Source organism: Pelmatolapia mariae, linkage group LG18 (genome assembly GCF_036321145.2).
Source record: "Pelmatolapia mariae isolate MD_Pm_ZW linkage group LG18, Pm_UMD_F_2, whole genome shotgun sequence".
NCBI classification, from domain to species: Eukaryota; Metazoa; Chordata; class Actinopteri; order Cichliformes; family Cichlidae; genus Pelmatolapia; species Pelmatolapia mariae.
The window spans coordinates 16,219,883-16,238,692 of record NC_086243.1 but is presented as its reverse complement, the minus strand read 5'-3'; the positions used below and the strand labels follow the sequence as shown (position 1 = coordinate 16,238,692).

At 39.0% G+C, this 18,810-nt stretch overlaps 1 protein-coding gene across 4 annotated transcripts in view; it reads left to right on the top strand.

Annotated features, from left to right (window-relative positions):
- The window catches only part of tnr (tenascin R (restrictin, janusin)), a 199,215-nt gene that overhangs the window by 129,787 nt on the left and 50,618 nt on the right, over positions 1 to 18,810 (top strand). For 3 of the 4 annotated variants that reach the window (XM_063462788.1, XM_063462792.1, XM_063462790.1), the window contains exons 9-16: positions 4,517 to 4,636; positions 4,801 to 4,944; positions 5,932 to 6,047; positions 9,693 to 9,843; positions 14,142 to 14,320; positions 14,617 to 14,707; positions 15,153 to 15,253; positions 18,157 to 18,259. In XM_063462788.1, the coding sequence (XP_063318858.1) occupies positions 4,517 to 4,636; positions 4,801 to 4,944; positions 5,932 to 6,047; positions 9,693 to 9,843; positions 14,142 to 14,320; positions 14,617 to 14,707; positions 15,153 to 15,253; positions 18,157 to 18,259 (1,005 nt within the window). The remainder of the gene's footprint in view (positions 1 to 4,516; positions 4,637 to 4,800; positions 4,945 to 5,931; positions 6,048 to 9,692; positions 9,844 to 14,141; positions 14,321 to 14,616; positions 14,708 to 15,152; positions 15,254 to 18,156; positions 18,260 to 18,810) is intronic. The other variant, XM_063462791.1, reaches the window with a different exon arrangement.

Sequence of the window (18,810 nt, the reverse complement as noted above, 5' to 3'; positions counted from 1 at the left end):
AAAACCTTGAGCATTTTAATTAGTTCATGTGATTCAAGCAGTGTACTTTGAAATATGTGATTTATGTTGTGGATCGTTTTAAGACAGGCGATTAGTTCCTAACAGCGTGAAGTTATTAGTAAAGTTTGCCATCCAAGGTTGGTTGGTGCTGCCTGTCATTCACTCTTGGTTTTTCACCATCTAGAAATGTTGATGGGATGTCTGAATGCACCAATCCTCTGTTAGACCACTCATCAGGGTAAATAAAATTAACCAAAAACTTTATACCCAACTTAATTGTTTGATAGTGAGCTTTTACATGGCCACATAGTGAAATGATATTTAATATTGTTGACAAACTTCTCTGAGTAACCTTGTTAATCACTCTACCCCTGACTTTCTGCTGTACTTACAGTACTGTGCAAAAGTCTTGAGCCATCCTTCATTTAGATACTTTATTGAAAATTCGGTTCTTTGCTTAGTTGTATATATAGACACAGTTGTTTATCCCTTGAGCTGGGTGCTTGAGTGGTTCATAGTTCAGTGTTAAGTGGCATAAGGAGCAAAACAGCATTCCTCTAAAAATGTTCAGGTACAAAGAGTGGACTAAAAATGAGTGAAAAAGCAGGCAACAACCAAAGAAAATCAGAAACTCTGGAGAACTACTGCCCAAGACCACTTTGAAATGTCAGAGGAAAGTCTGGCTTCTTGGAAGGAAAATATAAAGAAATGAGGGGTGGCTTGAGACCTTTGCATAGTATTGTGTGTCTTTGCTTTCGAGGAGTTCATCCATTCATCTCTTGCATGACCTTATTCAGTCACTATTCTTTTGTCCCGTGGATTATTGCCCCGTCTTTGATTTATCATTCCCTTTATATACCTGACAAGTTGAACTGACGAAATAAATCTAGTTAAGTGAATGCTGCAGGATTTGTCCCTCTGTTCTGAAATGATCTAGCCACTGTACAGGATGGGCCCATCTGTCGAGTGCGTGAGAAAGTGCTGGAAAATTCTACTAAAGGGCCCAAGGGTTCCCGGAGGGGGACTCACTGATCGGCTGTAGTGTCCTGTATCACAGGGGTGGGGAGAGTTTTTGTTTTTCACACCATCACAATTCTCCTTTACTCTTCCGCCTGTGTCTCCTTCTCTTTTTCATCCTTTTTCTCTAGTTTACTTTTAGTTGTTTTTCAGTGTTAAATTATTTATTCTTCTCCAGCAGATCTTGCCCGGTCTTTCTCCTCTTCTCTGTCTTCTGTGCATCCAGCCCATCCTACGGTTTTTCCCCCCAAGTCAAACTGTTTGTATCATCTGTCTTGTCTCACCTCCTTTATGTCCTTCACTTGTCTCCCCCTCCCCTTTTGTTGTGTTTGCCTGTGGGAATTGTGGACGGTCTTTCTTTATGGCTCCACATTTGCATTCAGCACCACCTCTTAGGTTTACGACCTGATGATCTCAAGTTCAGGATTTCTTGCACCCAGCACTGGATTCTTTTACTGGCTGGGATTCGCTTTAACAATGCAATCTGTTCAAATATGAGATGGATGTAATAAGCTGTCTCTAAGTATGACAGGCTACCTGGCTAACATCTGTCTCTAATCACAGTGTCTAAACTAACAGAGCACTATTTGGGCGTGACTTCGGGATAATTGAAACACAAACAAAAGATTTAAATATAATAATTACTGCCTGCCTTATGGGTAGGAACATTTTCATAACCAAGATCTTAATAATCTATAAATATATTTTCTACTCATACTCCATTACCACAAAATAGGTTCGCCACTCGATAATGATGATGTCTTGTCAGCCTGTGTGAAATGCACGGGTGGTGGTATGAGGCAAAAATGTAAAAAAATAAATAAAAGCTTCTGACCTTTAGCCAAGTCCCGCCCCTGTCGGGTGCTGCTCCAGCACCCAGCGTGTCAATTTATGGCATTTTCAACTGTCAATGAGAGACATTCCAAAGGAAATAATAGTAAATCTCTGAAATGAATGAGAGAAAGCACTTGTACTGGGAAGCCACATTCACTATTTAATTTGTCAGCTGAATATTTTGAAACAGTATATGTGATTTGCAGGTTTCATTTGCACACATTCAGAATTTCCCCCTCTTCTGAAAGCTCAACATGCCTAGTTACTATTGCTTAACATTAAATCAAACTGTGGCTTTGCAGTGGTCCAGTTGGATGCATGAAATTTGGTCATACTAGCTGTACAACCTATTTGTATGCATGTAGCTAAATAAGCAGTGGAGCATGTGCACTTTCTTAATTACATCACTGCTTTCTTTAAAAAAAAGAAGAAGAAAGAAAACATTAAATTGAGATATTATCTCATACAAAGCAAAAAACATTTAATAGCCAATTTGGTGAAAAAAGCTGTAACTCACTGTAAGGATGTAATGGGCCAGAAAAAAGGAGTGCATCACAGCTTCCCATGGATCATCAGTTTTTTAAAATTTCTTCAGTGTCAGTGTATTTAATGCTGTTAGTTAACATATCTGACGTTAGATTGGAAAAAGAGAAATTGCATACTTAATGTTCTAAAATCTAAACAAGTACAGGCTAAATAGCAGAGTACCAAAGAGCGCGATTAATGAGTTAGATGTTTTCGTTGTCACAAAGTCAGCTGGCGACATGGTGGTGCAGTGGCTAGCACTGTTGCCTCGCAGCAAGACACTCCCCAGTTTGAACCCATCACATCCGCAGCCTTTCTGCACTTTTGTGTTCCCCCTGTGTACCCTGGCTTCCTCCTACACGCCAAAGACATTAAGGCATCATTTAGTTAGTTTGGTGTAAATTGAGTGGAAGTGACATGTTTTCAGTGATTCTTTTCCTCTGCGGCGGTGTAAGTGTGATATATATTCTCTGGTGAATAGATAGAGTTTATACATTGAGCTTGTTTAGCCCTATGTTGGTAATAACACCAAAGGAAATGTGGAATAATTGCACGCGTGATGAGACAAATGTGATACAAATAGTGCAGGGATATGTTTTTACATTTTGTACTAATTCAACATCAGTTTAGTTGTACAGTGCTGAAATTGCAGCTAGAACACAGACTACAAAACTGATCAGTCTGTCAGGAGGATAGTTATTACCAAGAATGTTGGACGGATGAATTTTACTTTGTTGCCACAAATCTAAAGAGACCCGATCAAGCATCAGCATTGCTTTCTTACCTTATTTCCAACTGTTGCTGCGTTTTGCCGTTACACTCCTCACATTCTTTATAGAGCTCCATCACCTGTTGGTCTGACGGTGTTTCTGACTTGAAGTAGGCGGCACTGAATCGATCCACTTTGTGAGAAAGAAAAGTCAAATGATGGGTCAAACACCTCCTTTAAATGGGAGCACGCACAGAGCCTGAAGGACAACGTGTGGGTTAACAAAGAAAGATGATAACTAACTAACATCCTTTCTGACTGGGGTTTGAAGTCTGGCTATGTTGAACGTGCACCAAAGAAACTCCACTCACAGTATAACCCACTATAGCAAGCCAGTTTCTTTTAAAAAGTTTCAATGATTATTGCAGAAATGCTTCAAAAATACACAAATTCTCATATTTCCTACATAAGTAGCTTGCGAAGCCCACAAGTAAGACTTTAATGTCTCTTCTAAAATTGGCATGATTAATAACCACCTTAACATTTTCTAGCCCTTTGACTGATCTGGCCGAGGTGATAAGGCAACAGCTCTCATGTAAAATTATCTTTTATCTGTAGAGTTTGGATGTCAGGCTTACTTAACTCACTGGACAGGCTGCGCTTAAGCTGGCTCACCAAAGGATTACAGCAAGGGATACGCAACCTGGTTGACCGCTCTCTGTGCGAGACACTGAAATAGTGACATATGCAATGTGAACCTTCTGGTGCAAATTGCAGCCTTTATATTAATTCGATTACTAAATGCTCACAGTTTTCCGATTAAAGTAGGCGAATCCACACAGAAAACGTTTTTGGAAGCAATCTGTCGCTCGCCCATCTCACAGAGCAGACAGATTGCCATTCTTGTGAGTCACACCTCACCGCAGGCGCACAACATTTTTTTCTTCTTCGTTTTTTTGTTTTGTTTTGTTTTTGGCATCTACTGAAGTAATCTCCACAGATAACTGTTTAAATCACACAAATAAACAAATTCTTTTTGTAAGAATTAATATGGTTCCAAATGTTACTTTAAAAAGAAGAATCAGTACAATTAATAATAATTAAATCTTCATGTTAAAACAGTAGTTATTTCCTTCCGCTAAGCTGATGACAACTATTTTAATCCTGTAACTTTCTGCTTCAGTGTCAGCCTGATGAAGGGACAGATTGTCCGGCTGCTCATCTTTCTGCTGCTGATAGACAGATGGTACCACTCAAGCCTATTTTTCAGTGTTTTGCTTTGTGTTTAGCTTTTTTTTTTTAATCACACATATATTACAGTAGCAGATTACTAGTGTAAGATTTGTATTTTTCATTGCTACACCAAAAACAAATATACAAAAAAAAAAAAAATTCAAATCAGTTGTTTTGCTTTCTGTTTTTCGTTAACAGTTGCACCCGCCATGAACTTGAAGGTTCGAGGGGTGACAGATCAAACCATCGAGCTGGAGTGGGAGGGGTCAGTTGTGCTGACAGATTTCTTGGTGACCTACACGCCGAGCACCCCCGGAGGTAAGTACAGATCCATGCTGACCTTTCAAAGCAAGGACAGCCGTGAGTTAACTTCCCGTGGCTTCGAAATCTCTTGAAAGCATCGACATCTCCTATTTCTTTGTAAAAAAAAAAGCAGTGCACCCATGTATCGGCGTATATCTCTTCACCTGTCTCCCTGTCAGGTGTGCAGCTAGAGATAAGGATTCCAGGCAACACGACTACCTGCACTATCTTGGAGCTCCAAGCAGGCATGGAGTACAACATCAATGTGTTTGCTGTCATTAACAACACTATCAGCGTTCCTGCCAGTATTACTGTTTGGACCTGTAAGTGCAATCATATGATTTTGTTCTTTTTTTGTTCTTTTTTTTTATAAAATGTTCCCTTGTGGCGAAACAGAATGAGCCACTGAAAGCATCTTTGTTTCCCAATTTAATATCTCAATTTACCTTCACGCAATATCCCCGGGCTCCTGGAATATTGCACGTGCAGTCCTACATTACCAAATGTGCACACAGTGTCTATCACGATTTTTTTTTTTTTGTCAAATCCTCCCAAAGATGTTTCTCTATGTCAACAGAGTGAGAATACCACTTGCTTGTCTGTGCAAATTGCTTGTGATTTTCACCTGTAACAACTGCTTAGTGTCACACACACACACACACACACACTGTGTTAATGCCGGGTCCTTGCACCTGATATTGAAATACGCCAATTGCTTTCACGCTTACCAACACTCTGCAAGCATTAAAACCCTGAATAAGTTTTTTTTTCTTCCACTGGAAGCAAAATATTGTATGATTGGTGTGTTAGGTGACTTTTAGGTACATACAGTGTATTGCTATTAGTGCTGGCTTGGTTTGTAAAATTATTCTCAATTTTAAAAAACAACTGAATTTAATTTAAGTAGAATTTCAACTAATAAATTAGATTCAGGGCACTTTAGTCTGATGGATCCATTTTTCCACGAGAATATGATTTATTTTGGGCGTTATTTTTTTGCTAAACTTAATTTTAAGGGTTTAATTAGATTTTCTGGAAATATTGTTGGGAAACATTTAATTATAGCACTTTGAAAATTAAAGAATGAGCTGTATTTTTTCAAGGAGTTATATATCATCAAAACTATGAAAACTTTCACGTATCCAAACTTAAAAATGTTAAAAACCTGTGTTCACGTGTTTGACTATAGGTACATTCAAAATAAATTAAACTGCAGCAGAACAGAAGAGAGTTTTTTAAGCATTAGACAGAGTTGTGATTTATGGACTGTTGGTTCACTGAAGAACAATGATATGTCTCTACTCCTTCAGATCTCTCAAGTCCAGATGTTTTAGTCTTCAGATCCATCACAGAGACATCAGTGGAGGTCCACTGGCAACCGTTCTACTATTCCTTCGATGGATGGGAGATTAGCTTCATCCCCAAGGTACAATCTACCTGTTTGAATCTAAATGAATGGAATTGACACTCCTCCTTATGTCAGACTACACCACAGATGCTGAAAGTACAGTGAAACATATCCAATATGGTTCTGCAATAGTCCTTCCCGCAGCTGACTGTGAGTTTTGCAGACTGTTGTCTACAGGTAACCATTTATTGTCGCCACGACTACCATCGCTAGTGCTGTTGTTGGCCTGTCAACCATCAGTGAAGAAGAAGACCAAAATTATAACATACAAAGATATAAAAACAATGAAAAGTGTAGAAAAGTGCTATATAATAATCAGTCCTTTTACCATTAAATAAGCTTGCAGACTCAAACATGACACACATGGATGCAATTCTTGATTTTGGGCATTCCTGATGTGTGTGTGTGTGTGTGTGGCGGGGGTGTACCTTGACTGGAATCACAAGGCAAACTATTTGAGCTTCGATTGTTCAACAGGTTGATTATTCACCGCAATGATCAACTGCCCAGGCAACCAGACTCTCAGTACATTTGCGTACCATCGTTTCATTGGTTAACGGCTCTGCTGGAACATTTGAATCAATGTGATTTGACGACGCCTACGATGGTGCTTCAGAGGTTGAATTTTGATTGTTTTTTATCACAAACAGTGCCAGAAAAGCAAAACAAGGGATTGATAATATAGTTCAGCACCGTGTGACATCTGCCCATTCAGAAGTGAGAGTGCACGAGTCTCGCCTAATGTCCGTGTGCGTGTGAGATGAACAGAAGGAATAAAGAGTTATTTGTGCTTTAGATACATATTTGCACACTTTCTTTATTTTTCAGGGTTTTGCTTGTGAAATCTTGATTGGAAATAATTGTTTTCAAATCTCACTAATACCATCCTCTAGCTTTGAATGTCTGTAGAAACGGGGAGAAAAGTGCATGGATTTAGGTTTTCTTGGGGGTTTAAAGCCCATACCAAATTAAACGAGCGGATTGTCTTAAGCTTATTGGCTATTAGATGGATGAGCCATTAAACTCTTTTTTTTTTTCCTGAATAACCCTTCGCGAAGCCATACTAGGGCCAGGTTCAAAGCCAAAAAGCAAAAGCCTTTCTCTTTCTAATTCCTGCTGTAAACTCAGGTACTCTGAACTCTAATCTTGTCCCCTCTCACAGTAATTGGTTTTCTCCTTTAAGGTGTTCTCAAGGGAGATATCCTTTGGTCCAGCCAGGCACTAAGCCTCAAATCTGATGTTAAGATGCTTTTGTGTTTTTGTTTTTCAAGCCCTTTTAAGGATAGTAAGTTTAAAAAAAAGTGCTCATCTTAATTTTATTTTATTGCTTTTCGTGTTCCCATCCTCCTTTGGTCTGTCCATTCCTTCATGTCTCATCACTGTTGTGTTCTCCCACCCCCCTGGCTCTTTCCACCTAATCCCTTGTTTCTATTTTCCATCCAACACCCCTTGGTTGAAATCTGTAACTGTTTTTTTCTACCCCTTTGAAACTGCCCTCCATCCCTTTTTGTTTCACCTCTCTCGCATCCCTCTTTCTCTCTCTCTTTCTTTTTTATATTCTTTCCTCAATCGTGCCTTGCTTTCCCTCCCCCCCTCTCTCTCCAGCCGCAGGGGAAATCATATTATGAGTTGGCAGTCCCACCCCTGGTGGGTTTAATCCAGCAGTAGGGATTGTGAATTTTGACAATCTTGTAATGGAAGTAGGCATGAAAGCTTTGGCCTATGCGAACAAACACAAAACTCACTACCCTGTAAAAAGGAAACAAAGCGAGAGGGAAGGGGGGGAAGGTGAGCTTTAGGACCCACCATTAATAGTGTTACAAACTGCTATAGCACAGTATATATGGTACATTCCCATAATGTAATATGCTGCCAGGGTTTTTGTACTGCATGCGTGCAGTACTGCAACATCTCATATGTTGGATTTTGTAATTCAATAAAAAATAGATAACAGTACAAAGAAAGGCAGTTGTATATCGGAGGGACAGCTCAGGTTGAGCAGTTTGGAGACAAAGAAAGAGAAGGGAGGCTGAGAGGGTTTGGACATGTGCAGGTGGGCTGGGAATGTGGATTCACTGGAAAAAGGATGCTGAAGATGGAGCTGCCAGGGAAGAGGAAAAGCGGAGAACCACAGACATGCAGATGGTTGGTGGGATAGAAAAGGATGGAAGGGAAAGGATGATATAAAAGGTAGCAAGAAGGAGAAAAAGCAGAAGAATCAGTTAGTTGACAACTTAATACTAGGGCTGGTGTTATTGGACAGATATTGCAGTCACATATTGACATTAAACAATTTTTGTGTTCATTAGTGACATATTTGTTTTCCGTAAGGACTCTTTCAACTTTAAAAAAATGCAACCATGAAAAACTTCAATTCAAGTCTATTTTTCTCAAATCACCTTTAAAAGAATTGTGTTAATAAATGAGAGGATAACAAACGAGCATGTGCACACATGTTGTTAACTTTCTCCTACTAGTCTTTGAGGAAGTGCTTCTCAACTTAAGACAACAAAAGTTGATGATTTTTTGATATTTGTGCTCACAGCATTAAACATGACATTTAAAAGACGAAAGACGGGAACGTCTTTTCCGGAAGCAGTGTCACTGTTACTTTGAATAACAGACTGTACTTTTGTGTGTCTTCCTTGTTACCGTCTATTGCTGTCTATTTAAAAAGGATAATGAATGATTTTCACACAGAAGTTTTCAGCCCAAGTAACTGTAAACAAATTAGATGTATTTGTTGTACAGCATTTTTTCCTCTGAATTGTGAGATGACTAAAAACACTTCCCGCTAGTTTTTATCATTAGAAAAGAACGAAAACAGTGAATGTATGAATGGGCAGTTAAATTGCTACATTTTCTTTTCATCCAGTGAAACGGAAGCAATAAAAATACAAGGGACTAAGTCGTCAAAGCGATCTTGTCGGGACAGATAATGATGACTAATTACGAGCAAAGTGACACATGAGATGGGAGTGGGATATACTTTTGTGGTGATTCATTTTGCTTAATTTAGCATTACCTCCATGAAACTGTATTATTATTGAGATTGAACACCACTTGTTGTTGGAACATTACCATTGTGTGTGTTACTGCCCACCCTGGTAATTGAGCTGAGGTGATTAAATGGATTACATCTCTAATTACAGATTTGATTCAGGAAAGCAGCAAGCTGTTATATGTTCTGTTTTAATACCAACCGTCAAAGCGCAGGGGTTTTGAGATCTCGGACCAGCAGTGGGTGTAGCATCTGTTTGATGGCAGGTAGTGCATTTGCAACGCTGGCTCTCTGAGAACAGCTGGGAATGGCTGTGACTCTGTATGGATGAGTGACAGGCATTTGGAAACGCACACAGTGCTGCCTTTGCAGAACATGGCCAGAGAAATATCACTCTAGCCCGTTTGATATTCAGTTTGGGAATTTAATGTGCTAAACCTTCCAAAAGTTTAAGCATACAACACAGAAAATGTACTGCATGTAAATTAGCTGCAGAAGTTCTGTCATTGGGGGAGGGCATTTTTCTTACCTTCACTGAGAGACGCTGTTTGTGCCACACAGTTGCTGACATTTACTGAAAAATTAAAACATTGTGCAACAGATAGGAGCTCTCTCTCTCTCTTCCTTCCCCTTTGTCACTTTAATCCTTGCTTTTCTTCCAGGACAATGATGGAGGGATGACTACACAGCTGCCCAGCACCATCACGTCATTTGTGCAAACTGGTTTGAGGCCAGGCGAAGAATATACAGTGAACCTGGTGGCGCTCCGGGACCAAGGTCGAAGCCAGCCAGTCACAGCTACTGTCACAACATGTATGTATTCAGTTTGGAAGCTGTAAATTAACAACAATTAGCTATAATATTATAACCACCAAAATTTGTATTTAATGTTAGGCTGCTGTGCGAAATGTGCGTTAAAACAAAAGGCCTTTTTTTCAAATCTCATAAATCCATATTTTATTCACAATAGAACATACAAAACGTATAAAATGTTTAAACTGGGTTATTTTACTATTTCATGAGAAGTATTAGTTCTTTTTAATTTGATGGCAGTAATATGACACAATTGCTTTTGTTGGGATGGGCCAACAAAAGCATTGAAAAGTAAATAGTACTAAAAAAAACAACTGGAGGAACGTTTTGCACATAATTCGGTTACCTGGCAACAGGTAAGTAACATGACTAGGACTAAAAAGATCATCTTAAAAAGTAAAGATGAGCAGAGTTTCATTGCTCTGTAAAAACACTGCATCTACAAATCAGGGAACAACTTCAGAATAATGTGTGTTGTCATATGTCTTACGTGTATAATATCCTCAAAAGTTTCAGAGAATCTGGAGATATCAGTGTGCAAGGGACAAGACTGAAACTCAGTACTGTGCATGATCTTCAGACCCTCAGCCAGCATGGAAATCACAGCATGGGCTGAGGAACACTTTCAAATAACATTATATGTGAACAAAGTTCACAATGCCATCACCAGATACAAGTTAAAGCTCTGCTATGCAAAGAAGAAGCCATATGTGGTGATGATAATCTTCTCTGAGCTGAAGCTCATTTAAAATAGACTGGGGCAAGTGGAAAACTGTTTTGTGGTTAAAATTTGAAATCATTTTTGAGAATCATGGACGCCAGATTCTCTGGACTAAAGAGGGACTAAAAAGGACTAGGTTGTCATCAGTCCTCAGTTCAAAAGCTTGCATCTTTGATGGTATGGCAGTGCCATATGTAACTGACAGCTTGCACATGTGGAAGCTCGCCATGAATGCTGAAAGGTGTAAACAGGTTTTAAAGAAACATGTGCTCCCATCCAGATGACATATTTTTCAGGGAAGGCCTCGCATATTTCAGCAAGACAATGTTAAACTAAAAACTGCAGCTATTACAACAGAATGGCTTCATAGTAGAAGAGTTTCTCCAAGTTTAAACACATAAAAACATGAAAAATAAAACAAAGAAGACCCACAACTGTTGAGTGAATCGTATCTCAGACAAAAGAGGGACAAGCAGCTGGTCCTCAAATTGAAAATGAGCCAATATTTTTCATAAAATAGTACAATTTAAAGATCTTATATATTTGATTAAGAATATTAGAAGAGATTCTGCTATTTATGTACATTTTACACAGCGTCCCACCTTTTTTGGAATTGGGATTATAAAATCCGACACTGATCAACCATAATATCTTTCAGTCATCCATTTCAGAATCTGCTTACCATGTTGAGGGTTGCAGGGAATGGGTTTTTTTTACCCTTTTAAGCTAAATCAGTTTTTATCCTCGGTAAACTGGGAACGGGATTAGGCCAAAAGATAAGTTCAGTCTGATGATTTTTGGGGGTTTTGTTTTGTTTATTTTGCTTAATCCCTGTAATTGTAAACTGAAAAAAAAAGAAACAGTTTAGCATGTTTTGCTCTAAACCTAAATATTTAATCAAATTGCATAAATGTTTACAAAAAGTTTTCTGTTAATCAGTTAATTAGCTAATCACTTCAACATAAACCGTAGCACAGCTTTCCCTGCACTCTCCTGACTCACTGTACACTCAGCAAAGCAGCGAGTGTCACCTTGACGTATTTGCTCTGCAAACCATTTAGGCCCCTGACGTAAACCTCACTGAAGTATTGCCCCCCCCCACTCCCCCACTCTCACCCATGCGACACTGTAATAGATCCAACTCAAATCTCCTCCATAACAATTCAGCCTCTGATATGCACAGTCAAAACACCATCAATTTCCTGTCAAGTCTTTGTTCATTTCTTGGGTTGTAATTAAGTATCGATTAATAATTCATGGCACCCGCTCATTATTTTTTTTACAGCAGCCCACTCTATGACACCGTATTGGATAAAGAAAGAGGAAAAGACAAATTTGAAGTAACTAAATAATTTAGAGCAACGATTTATCCTTCCTCCGAGACAACGTAGCGCCATGAGGAGTCAGAGGAAAGCCAGAGAGTGAGCGCAGCTGATGTTTGGGAACTGGTTCTCAGCAACTGTCTTCTTCGGGATGCTTTCTAGGACGAGACCCATGGGGCCAATTTCTAATACATCAAGATTCAGGCCGGACCTGCAATATGTCAGGCCTTAGTCTGAGACTTATTTAGACCTCAGAAAACTAAAAAGAAGAGAAAAAAAAGGTTTGAAAGAAAAGAAAACTTGCTCTACATCACCCAGTGTGTGAGATCTGCCTTTCACCTGAGTTCCCACAGGGTCGAGCAGTGGAAAATAATTATGGTTTTACAGCACAGCATGGTGCTTTCAATTAAAAAATATGTATACTGAACTATCCATTGTGGAGTTTTCTGTTGGTCAGTACCTCAACATTTAAAAATTTCACGCATTTTTCAAACGGAACCGAAAAGCTGATTACTTCAAATTAAGTGGCATGAACTGTGCGGGAATGCCATTTCATTTTAAGCTCTGAGCTTCTTTTAACGGCAGCAAATTTATCCAGAAAAGTTTCAATTTGAGATCAAACGCTCCTTCATTCTCCCAGACAATATGTTAAACGCAGCAGATGTTAAACCGTAGCTTGTGCGGAAAGAGGTAATTAACAGGTTAATGAAATAAAGTGCTAATTATCACATTCTCTAACACCCCATTACCTTGACAAAATGTCTGTGTATTGGCATAGATGCTGTAACAAGTGCAGAGAAAATGTTTAGTGAATCCCTCCTCTGTCAGACATTTGTGTTTTCCCTTGATGTATTTTGAGCTCTGCGCACTTGATAAGTGTTGTTTTCTAGCAATCAGCATGGAAAGACTTCAATCACGGCTTATGTTTTAACACTTCGCGCAGATAAATCCTACTGTCTCAGCGTGTGTCAGGTCTGATATGTTTTTGGCGACTGGCTGTCAGAACGGCTTTCACTGATATCAAATCCACATCCAGCGCTCCAGAAACTTTGGAGTGACTGTGAACACTTTCATGCCTACTCTACTCTTGCATTGTAGTTTCCCAGTGAATAATGACTCTATCCAAACCATATATATATATATATAAATATATATAAAAGCATGAAATGAAACGAAGAACCTAAACTCAAGGCCATAACACTACATCCTCTTGGGATTAGATTACATTTTAGGGGTTCAGCTTGTTTGGGATCAAATGACAGATTAAATGCTATTCAGTAAATAATCTGTTCAAATATTTACCATCTGACAGTTTCTTTCTGGGGATGTCTCTCCAACTGGTCTAAACTATAGATTCTCTATATTATTACTTTATGTATTCAGGCATTGGTGAAGCCCCATTTTAAAACCTTTTTTTAAAAACTACAAAAGTATAATCAGCTGCTCAACAAGCCATATTATTTTAATTACATTTAAAATGCCCCGAAAAGCACCAACACCGGTTGAGTGGTCAAGTTAAGTGACTTGAATTCGCACACAGCTCGCAGCACAAATCAGTCAAAGCAGCCATGCCTCTAATAATAAATACCTCTTAGCCTAAAGGCTTTTTAGATTCTTAAGCCATAAAGAAAGTCACCTCTCGTACAGTTGTCACGAAAGAAAAAATTATCTATCCAAAACCAGACAGTTATTTCTCCAGACAATTTTTTATCTCTGTTAATGTGGGAGTGTGTGGGAATTGATTTGCTTTGGGGCCATCCTCAAGTGACCATTTACTTCTGCATTGCCTTATTTTATTTTATTGCCCAGAAGGTGCCACTTCTTCAAACTATAAATCCTAATAAGAATTGCAAGAAAAAAGCTTGATTTTGTAATTGTTCTTGTAATCGTATATTCTAATAACCCACGATAGTGGATTTATGAGTTTCATGAACTATAATCATATAAATTAAAATGAAAAAAAGGCTTGAAGTATTTAACTTTGCATATAATGAATGGAGAATTGGCTGCATGAAAGTTTACTTTTTTAAACTATGATAAAACACAAGTGCGTTGTGAAAAATTAAGAGATCATAACTTGTAATAGTAATTGTCAAGTAATAGTTTGGCATTAAATATTAATACCCAGCCTGGTCAACATGTACTTCATCCAAGTTTGGAAAGGTTAACAAAGAAACCGCACCCTGGTGACTGTGCTTTGTTTGTAACAACATCACCAAAGGACCTTATAATTAGACATTTTCTTTGTTTTGCAGTGATCGATGGTCCCACTCAGCTGATTGTGCGCGACGTGTCGGACACAGTGGCATTTGTGGAGTGGACGCCACCGAGGGCAAAGATTGATCAGATTGTGTTGCGTTACGGCCTCGTGGGAGGAGAAGGGCCACGGACTACCTTCCGCCTCCAGCCCACACTTAGCCAGTACTCTCTGCAGGTGTGTGCACTTTGAAATGAGACTTGGCTAGAGTCATTATAGGTCACAAGTATAGTATTACCAGTATATCTGTGTGTGTGTGTGTGTGTGTGTGTGTGTGTGTGTGTGTGTGTGTGTGTGTGTGTGTCTGTGTTTGTACTTGCCATGCTTGTTAAACGATCTAATCTCACAGTCTGTCTGCCTTCTGTGTCTGGAGATAAAACAAATAGAAAACAAATACATAAAAAAACATAATGCAAAGAGATTATATACAGACTAAACGGACTCTGTTGTTTTGTTTTTTTTCCTTTCCACAGGTCCTGCGTCCTGGCTCGCGTTACGAGGTGACAGTGAGCGGCGTGAGAAGAGGAAACGAGAGCGGATCCATTTCCACTGAATTTACTACCGGTGAGGTCTGACAGCAAGCAGATGTGGTGATACTGGTGTGTGTGATCCTGCGTCTGCCTCTGAGAGTAGAACAGTAATGACATATGGCTTAATATACGCCACACTGTTTATCTGTATTGGAGGGAGTAGTGAACATCTGTTCAGGGGAATGTTTACGCTCCTAAAGTTTGTGCTGAAGAAATTACTTATTTATGGAAACACTATGCTGATTTGTTTTTCCATGCTGATGCCATATTTACACATTAAATATCCATTTGTGGTTGATACTTGAAGTAAAATCTACAGAAAACTGAAGAGGATACACCTTATAAAAATACAACGAGAAATGTGTTTGATGAACATGAAGAGCTAAATATGAGTAACTGACAATTTAATGTGACCTGTGTTTGTTGTTTGCTTGTTCACAATCTCTGAGAATGGGTCTCAGTGTCCCCAACATTGTCAGCTTTATCGTTTTTCTCAGAGATCGATGCCCCCAAGAACTTGCGTCTCGTGTCCAAGACCTCTACCACACTTGAGCTCGAATGGGATAACAGTGAAGCTGAGGTAGGAAGCCTTTTGACATTTTTTAACTGCGCATGTTCTAGTATAGTGAAGCGTAACCAGCTTGACTTGGTCCTCATGACTGCACAATTACCAAAGATTTGCAGGTAATATGAAGCCATCAATAATGAAAAGTGTATTGGAGCCTGGCGAATATATAGCTAATATGAGGTATTTCCCAATATATTAGTTATATATTATAATTGCCAATGACTAAAAAAAAAATTAGTTATAAAAAAGTAAAGAAGAGACGGAGAAACACCATTCAACCATGTTACAAGTGCTTATGCTGCTATGTTTGTCCACCAGAGGGCACTCTGCACATTCCCCGTTGGCAACAAAACACAACTACCAAGTAGAGTTGGGCAGAACATAAACGTTTATTTTTAATCTGCATTATCATATTTTCTTAGTAAGGACTAATAGAAAACTACACATAATAAATGTTAGGCAAATCTATTTATGTCTGAAAGAAAACATTTGTCAGACCAAATATCGGTGTTGGTCGTAAACATCCTATATCGGTCTGGCTCTTTTTTTAACTTTATAATTAACAACACCTTTGAGACGAAGCATCTGTTGTTTCTTATTTTGGCTTCCATATGCTTACAAAAGTGCATCTTATACGCAGTGTAATGCATTAAATCACCAACCATAAGCTAAAGTTATCTAATAATAAAAATATTAATCATAATAAACATTATTTGTAAAAATGATCAAAACCAGTGTTACAAAGTACTAGAAACAGAAAAAAAGAACAAACTAGATGGAAATTTTCAAAACAATGTATATATCAAGTTCTATATGTAGGACTTAAGTCAGTATAAGAATAGGAATAAAATACAGTATGATTCCACCTTAAGGAATAACTTAAAATCAACATAAAACTTTAGAAGTTATAAGATAGTCAATATGGAGTTAAGCTAAGAATGTCAGACAGTATAAAATCCATGTTAAAATTTCTCCCGAAAAGTGTTTAGCAGTCATTTACAAGAAGATACTTATGAGGCCAGATTTCCTCAGGCAGTTCATACCACAACAAAAGGAACCCCAACAGCAAACGCTCGATTGCCTTTTGTTTTTAAGCGAGAGGTGGGAGCAGTTATCAGGTTTTGCCTGAGGATCTGAGACTGCACACTGGTTGGGAGATATGATTGGTATAAATTCAGGGGCCAGGCCATGAAGGGCTTAAAAAGTAATGAGTAAAATCTTCAAATCAATTCTAAAGGCAGGCAGTGTCGAGTCATTAAGACCGGCGTAATATGTTCAGTTTTCTTGGTTCTTGTAAGAGGTCTTGCTGCTGCCTATTTATACTTTCTGATTGATGCCTGATAAAAAAACATTATAATAATCTAACCGAGAGAAAATAAAAGCATGAACGATAGTCTGAGTGCCACTAAAGCTCAGGATTGATCGGATCCTTGCAACATTCCTTAGGTGGACTGGGCGACCTGAATAATGAGAGAGTTTACAACATAGAAGTGCTGCGTACATCCTGATGATAATAGCTTAATGTTATATAAAGATGGTGGACAAATTAAAGGAATAAACTCATACACTGAGATCTGGTGTCTGTGGGCGAGATTGTGCTGATGTGGTTTCAAATGTAAACCAATACAAAATTGTTCTGAGCGATCATCTTTATCCTCTGATGAAACATGGAGGTGATTTCTTCCTGGGTTACGATCCGCAGGGCAGAGGGCTCACTGCATGATTTAACAAGTATAAAAATCAAGTGAATCATACTATGGGAGTCCCGTCTAATAATCTCCATCGCCATCATCAAACACCAAATGAGGGAAGATCTTTTGGGCGAATGCTGTCAAGTCAAGTCAAGTCAAGTTATTTATAAGCACATTTAAAAACAACAAGCACTGACCAAAGCGCTGTACAGCTGAAAGGTTAAACAGCATGAGCAGTAAAACAGTTAGTGTTAAGACTCAGTCGTTTAGTGGATACATCTGGTCAGCTGACCTTAATGATCTATTGGGAGTGCGCATTGTTGAAAGATCAGGAAGGTAAGGCGGCGCTAACTCATTCAGTGACTTAAAAACAACCAAATCTTAAACTCAAAACGCACTGAGAGCCAGTGTTCGGCACCAGAAGACCTTAGACAATCAATACCAAGGTACTTGAAGCGGTTTTGGTGGCATGTGATGGCCTAACACCTACCAAAGATGCTTCATTATGGCTTACCTTTAACTTGTCACTGAATTTGTAATACTGTGCAAGCTGCTATTTTATTTCACTGCATTAAATAAGTGTAGTGGACCATCCTGAAACGCATTAAAGCTTCTGCTGGCTCTCATACTGCAGGTACATCTTATATCAGTGAGCCTGCTGCATGTTTACCTTGCCCTTTTTATAAAAAACAGCTAATTTCCTCTTAATCCCTCTGACATTATGACTCCTCTTAAATTGTTTCAATAAAACAACTTTTTTATTCCTTCTACTTTTTCTTTTTTTTCCCTTCTTGGACACGTTATCATCACACACAGACGGGTCTGCCTTTCACTGCCTTGGAAAATGCCAGTTAGAGCGCTGGAGCGAGCGCTTCACTCGGTGCAAATGGTCACCGAATGTTTTGCTGTGAATGAAAATGTGATAAATTGCGTTTTACTCAGCTGTCACAATGATATTTCCAGGGCTCGCTAACCACACATTCAGACTTATAAAGACAGTCTGTCTCGATGCCGGCAAATTTATTCATCCTTCTGATTCTGCACTGCAGTGTTGACAAAGAGCCAAACATCACACTGTGCCGAGACAAAAAATAAACCAAACAACGCACAGTAAAAAAAACAACACAGTTTTGACTGTTTGTGTAAGTCTTGCGTAGCGAGAGCATTCTTTTTCAGGCATTACCTTCTCTTTAATGTTGTAAATATATTTGTGTTTAAATGTAGGTGGAGAGTTACCAGGTGGTTTATAGCACATTAGCAGGAGATCAGTATGACAAAGTCATCGTACCGCGCAATGAGGGAGCCACTACTAAGACTACTCTCACAGGTAAGTGAGGAATAATCAGTTTTTTGCGTTTTGAATTATTTATCCTCGACATTTGTAGAGTTCCTATTTTCCTTTTTTTTTGCTTTTTCCTGATGCTTTCAGTATCATCACAATGCATCTAATATGTACCAAAGAAGCTGGAAGAGTCTGTGTTTTACATGGCAAGATTATCTCCGGAGCTAACACTTGGCTGACGGCCCACTGATTGTATCTGTAGAAACGCTTGTTGTCCTGCGGGCGTATTGAAAGGCTGTCAGAAAGATGGGGTCAGCTGGGATGTTTTTTTCTGAAAGGCCAGAGTGCTGGAAAGGGCACGGCCTGCATAAGAATAGAAGCAAAAGGTCCCCGTGTTATTCTGTTCGCTCGCTGCCATCGATGCTCTTCCTCACTCTCATCCATTCTCTGTCACTCTCATTTTCCCTCTCCCCCTGCTCTCCTCCGCTAATAATCTCTGTCGTCCGCCTCCTTATTTTTCATTCCTCATCTCTTCATCTCTATTTCTGTAGCTCGAGATCCTCTCTGTGGATGCACTCAACCGATTTGAAACTGAT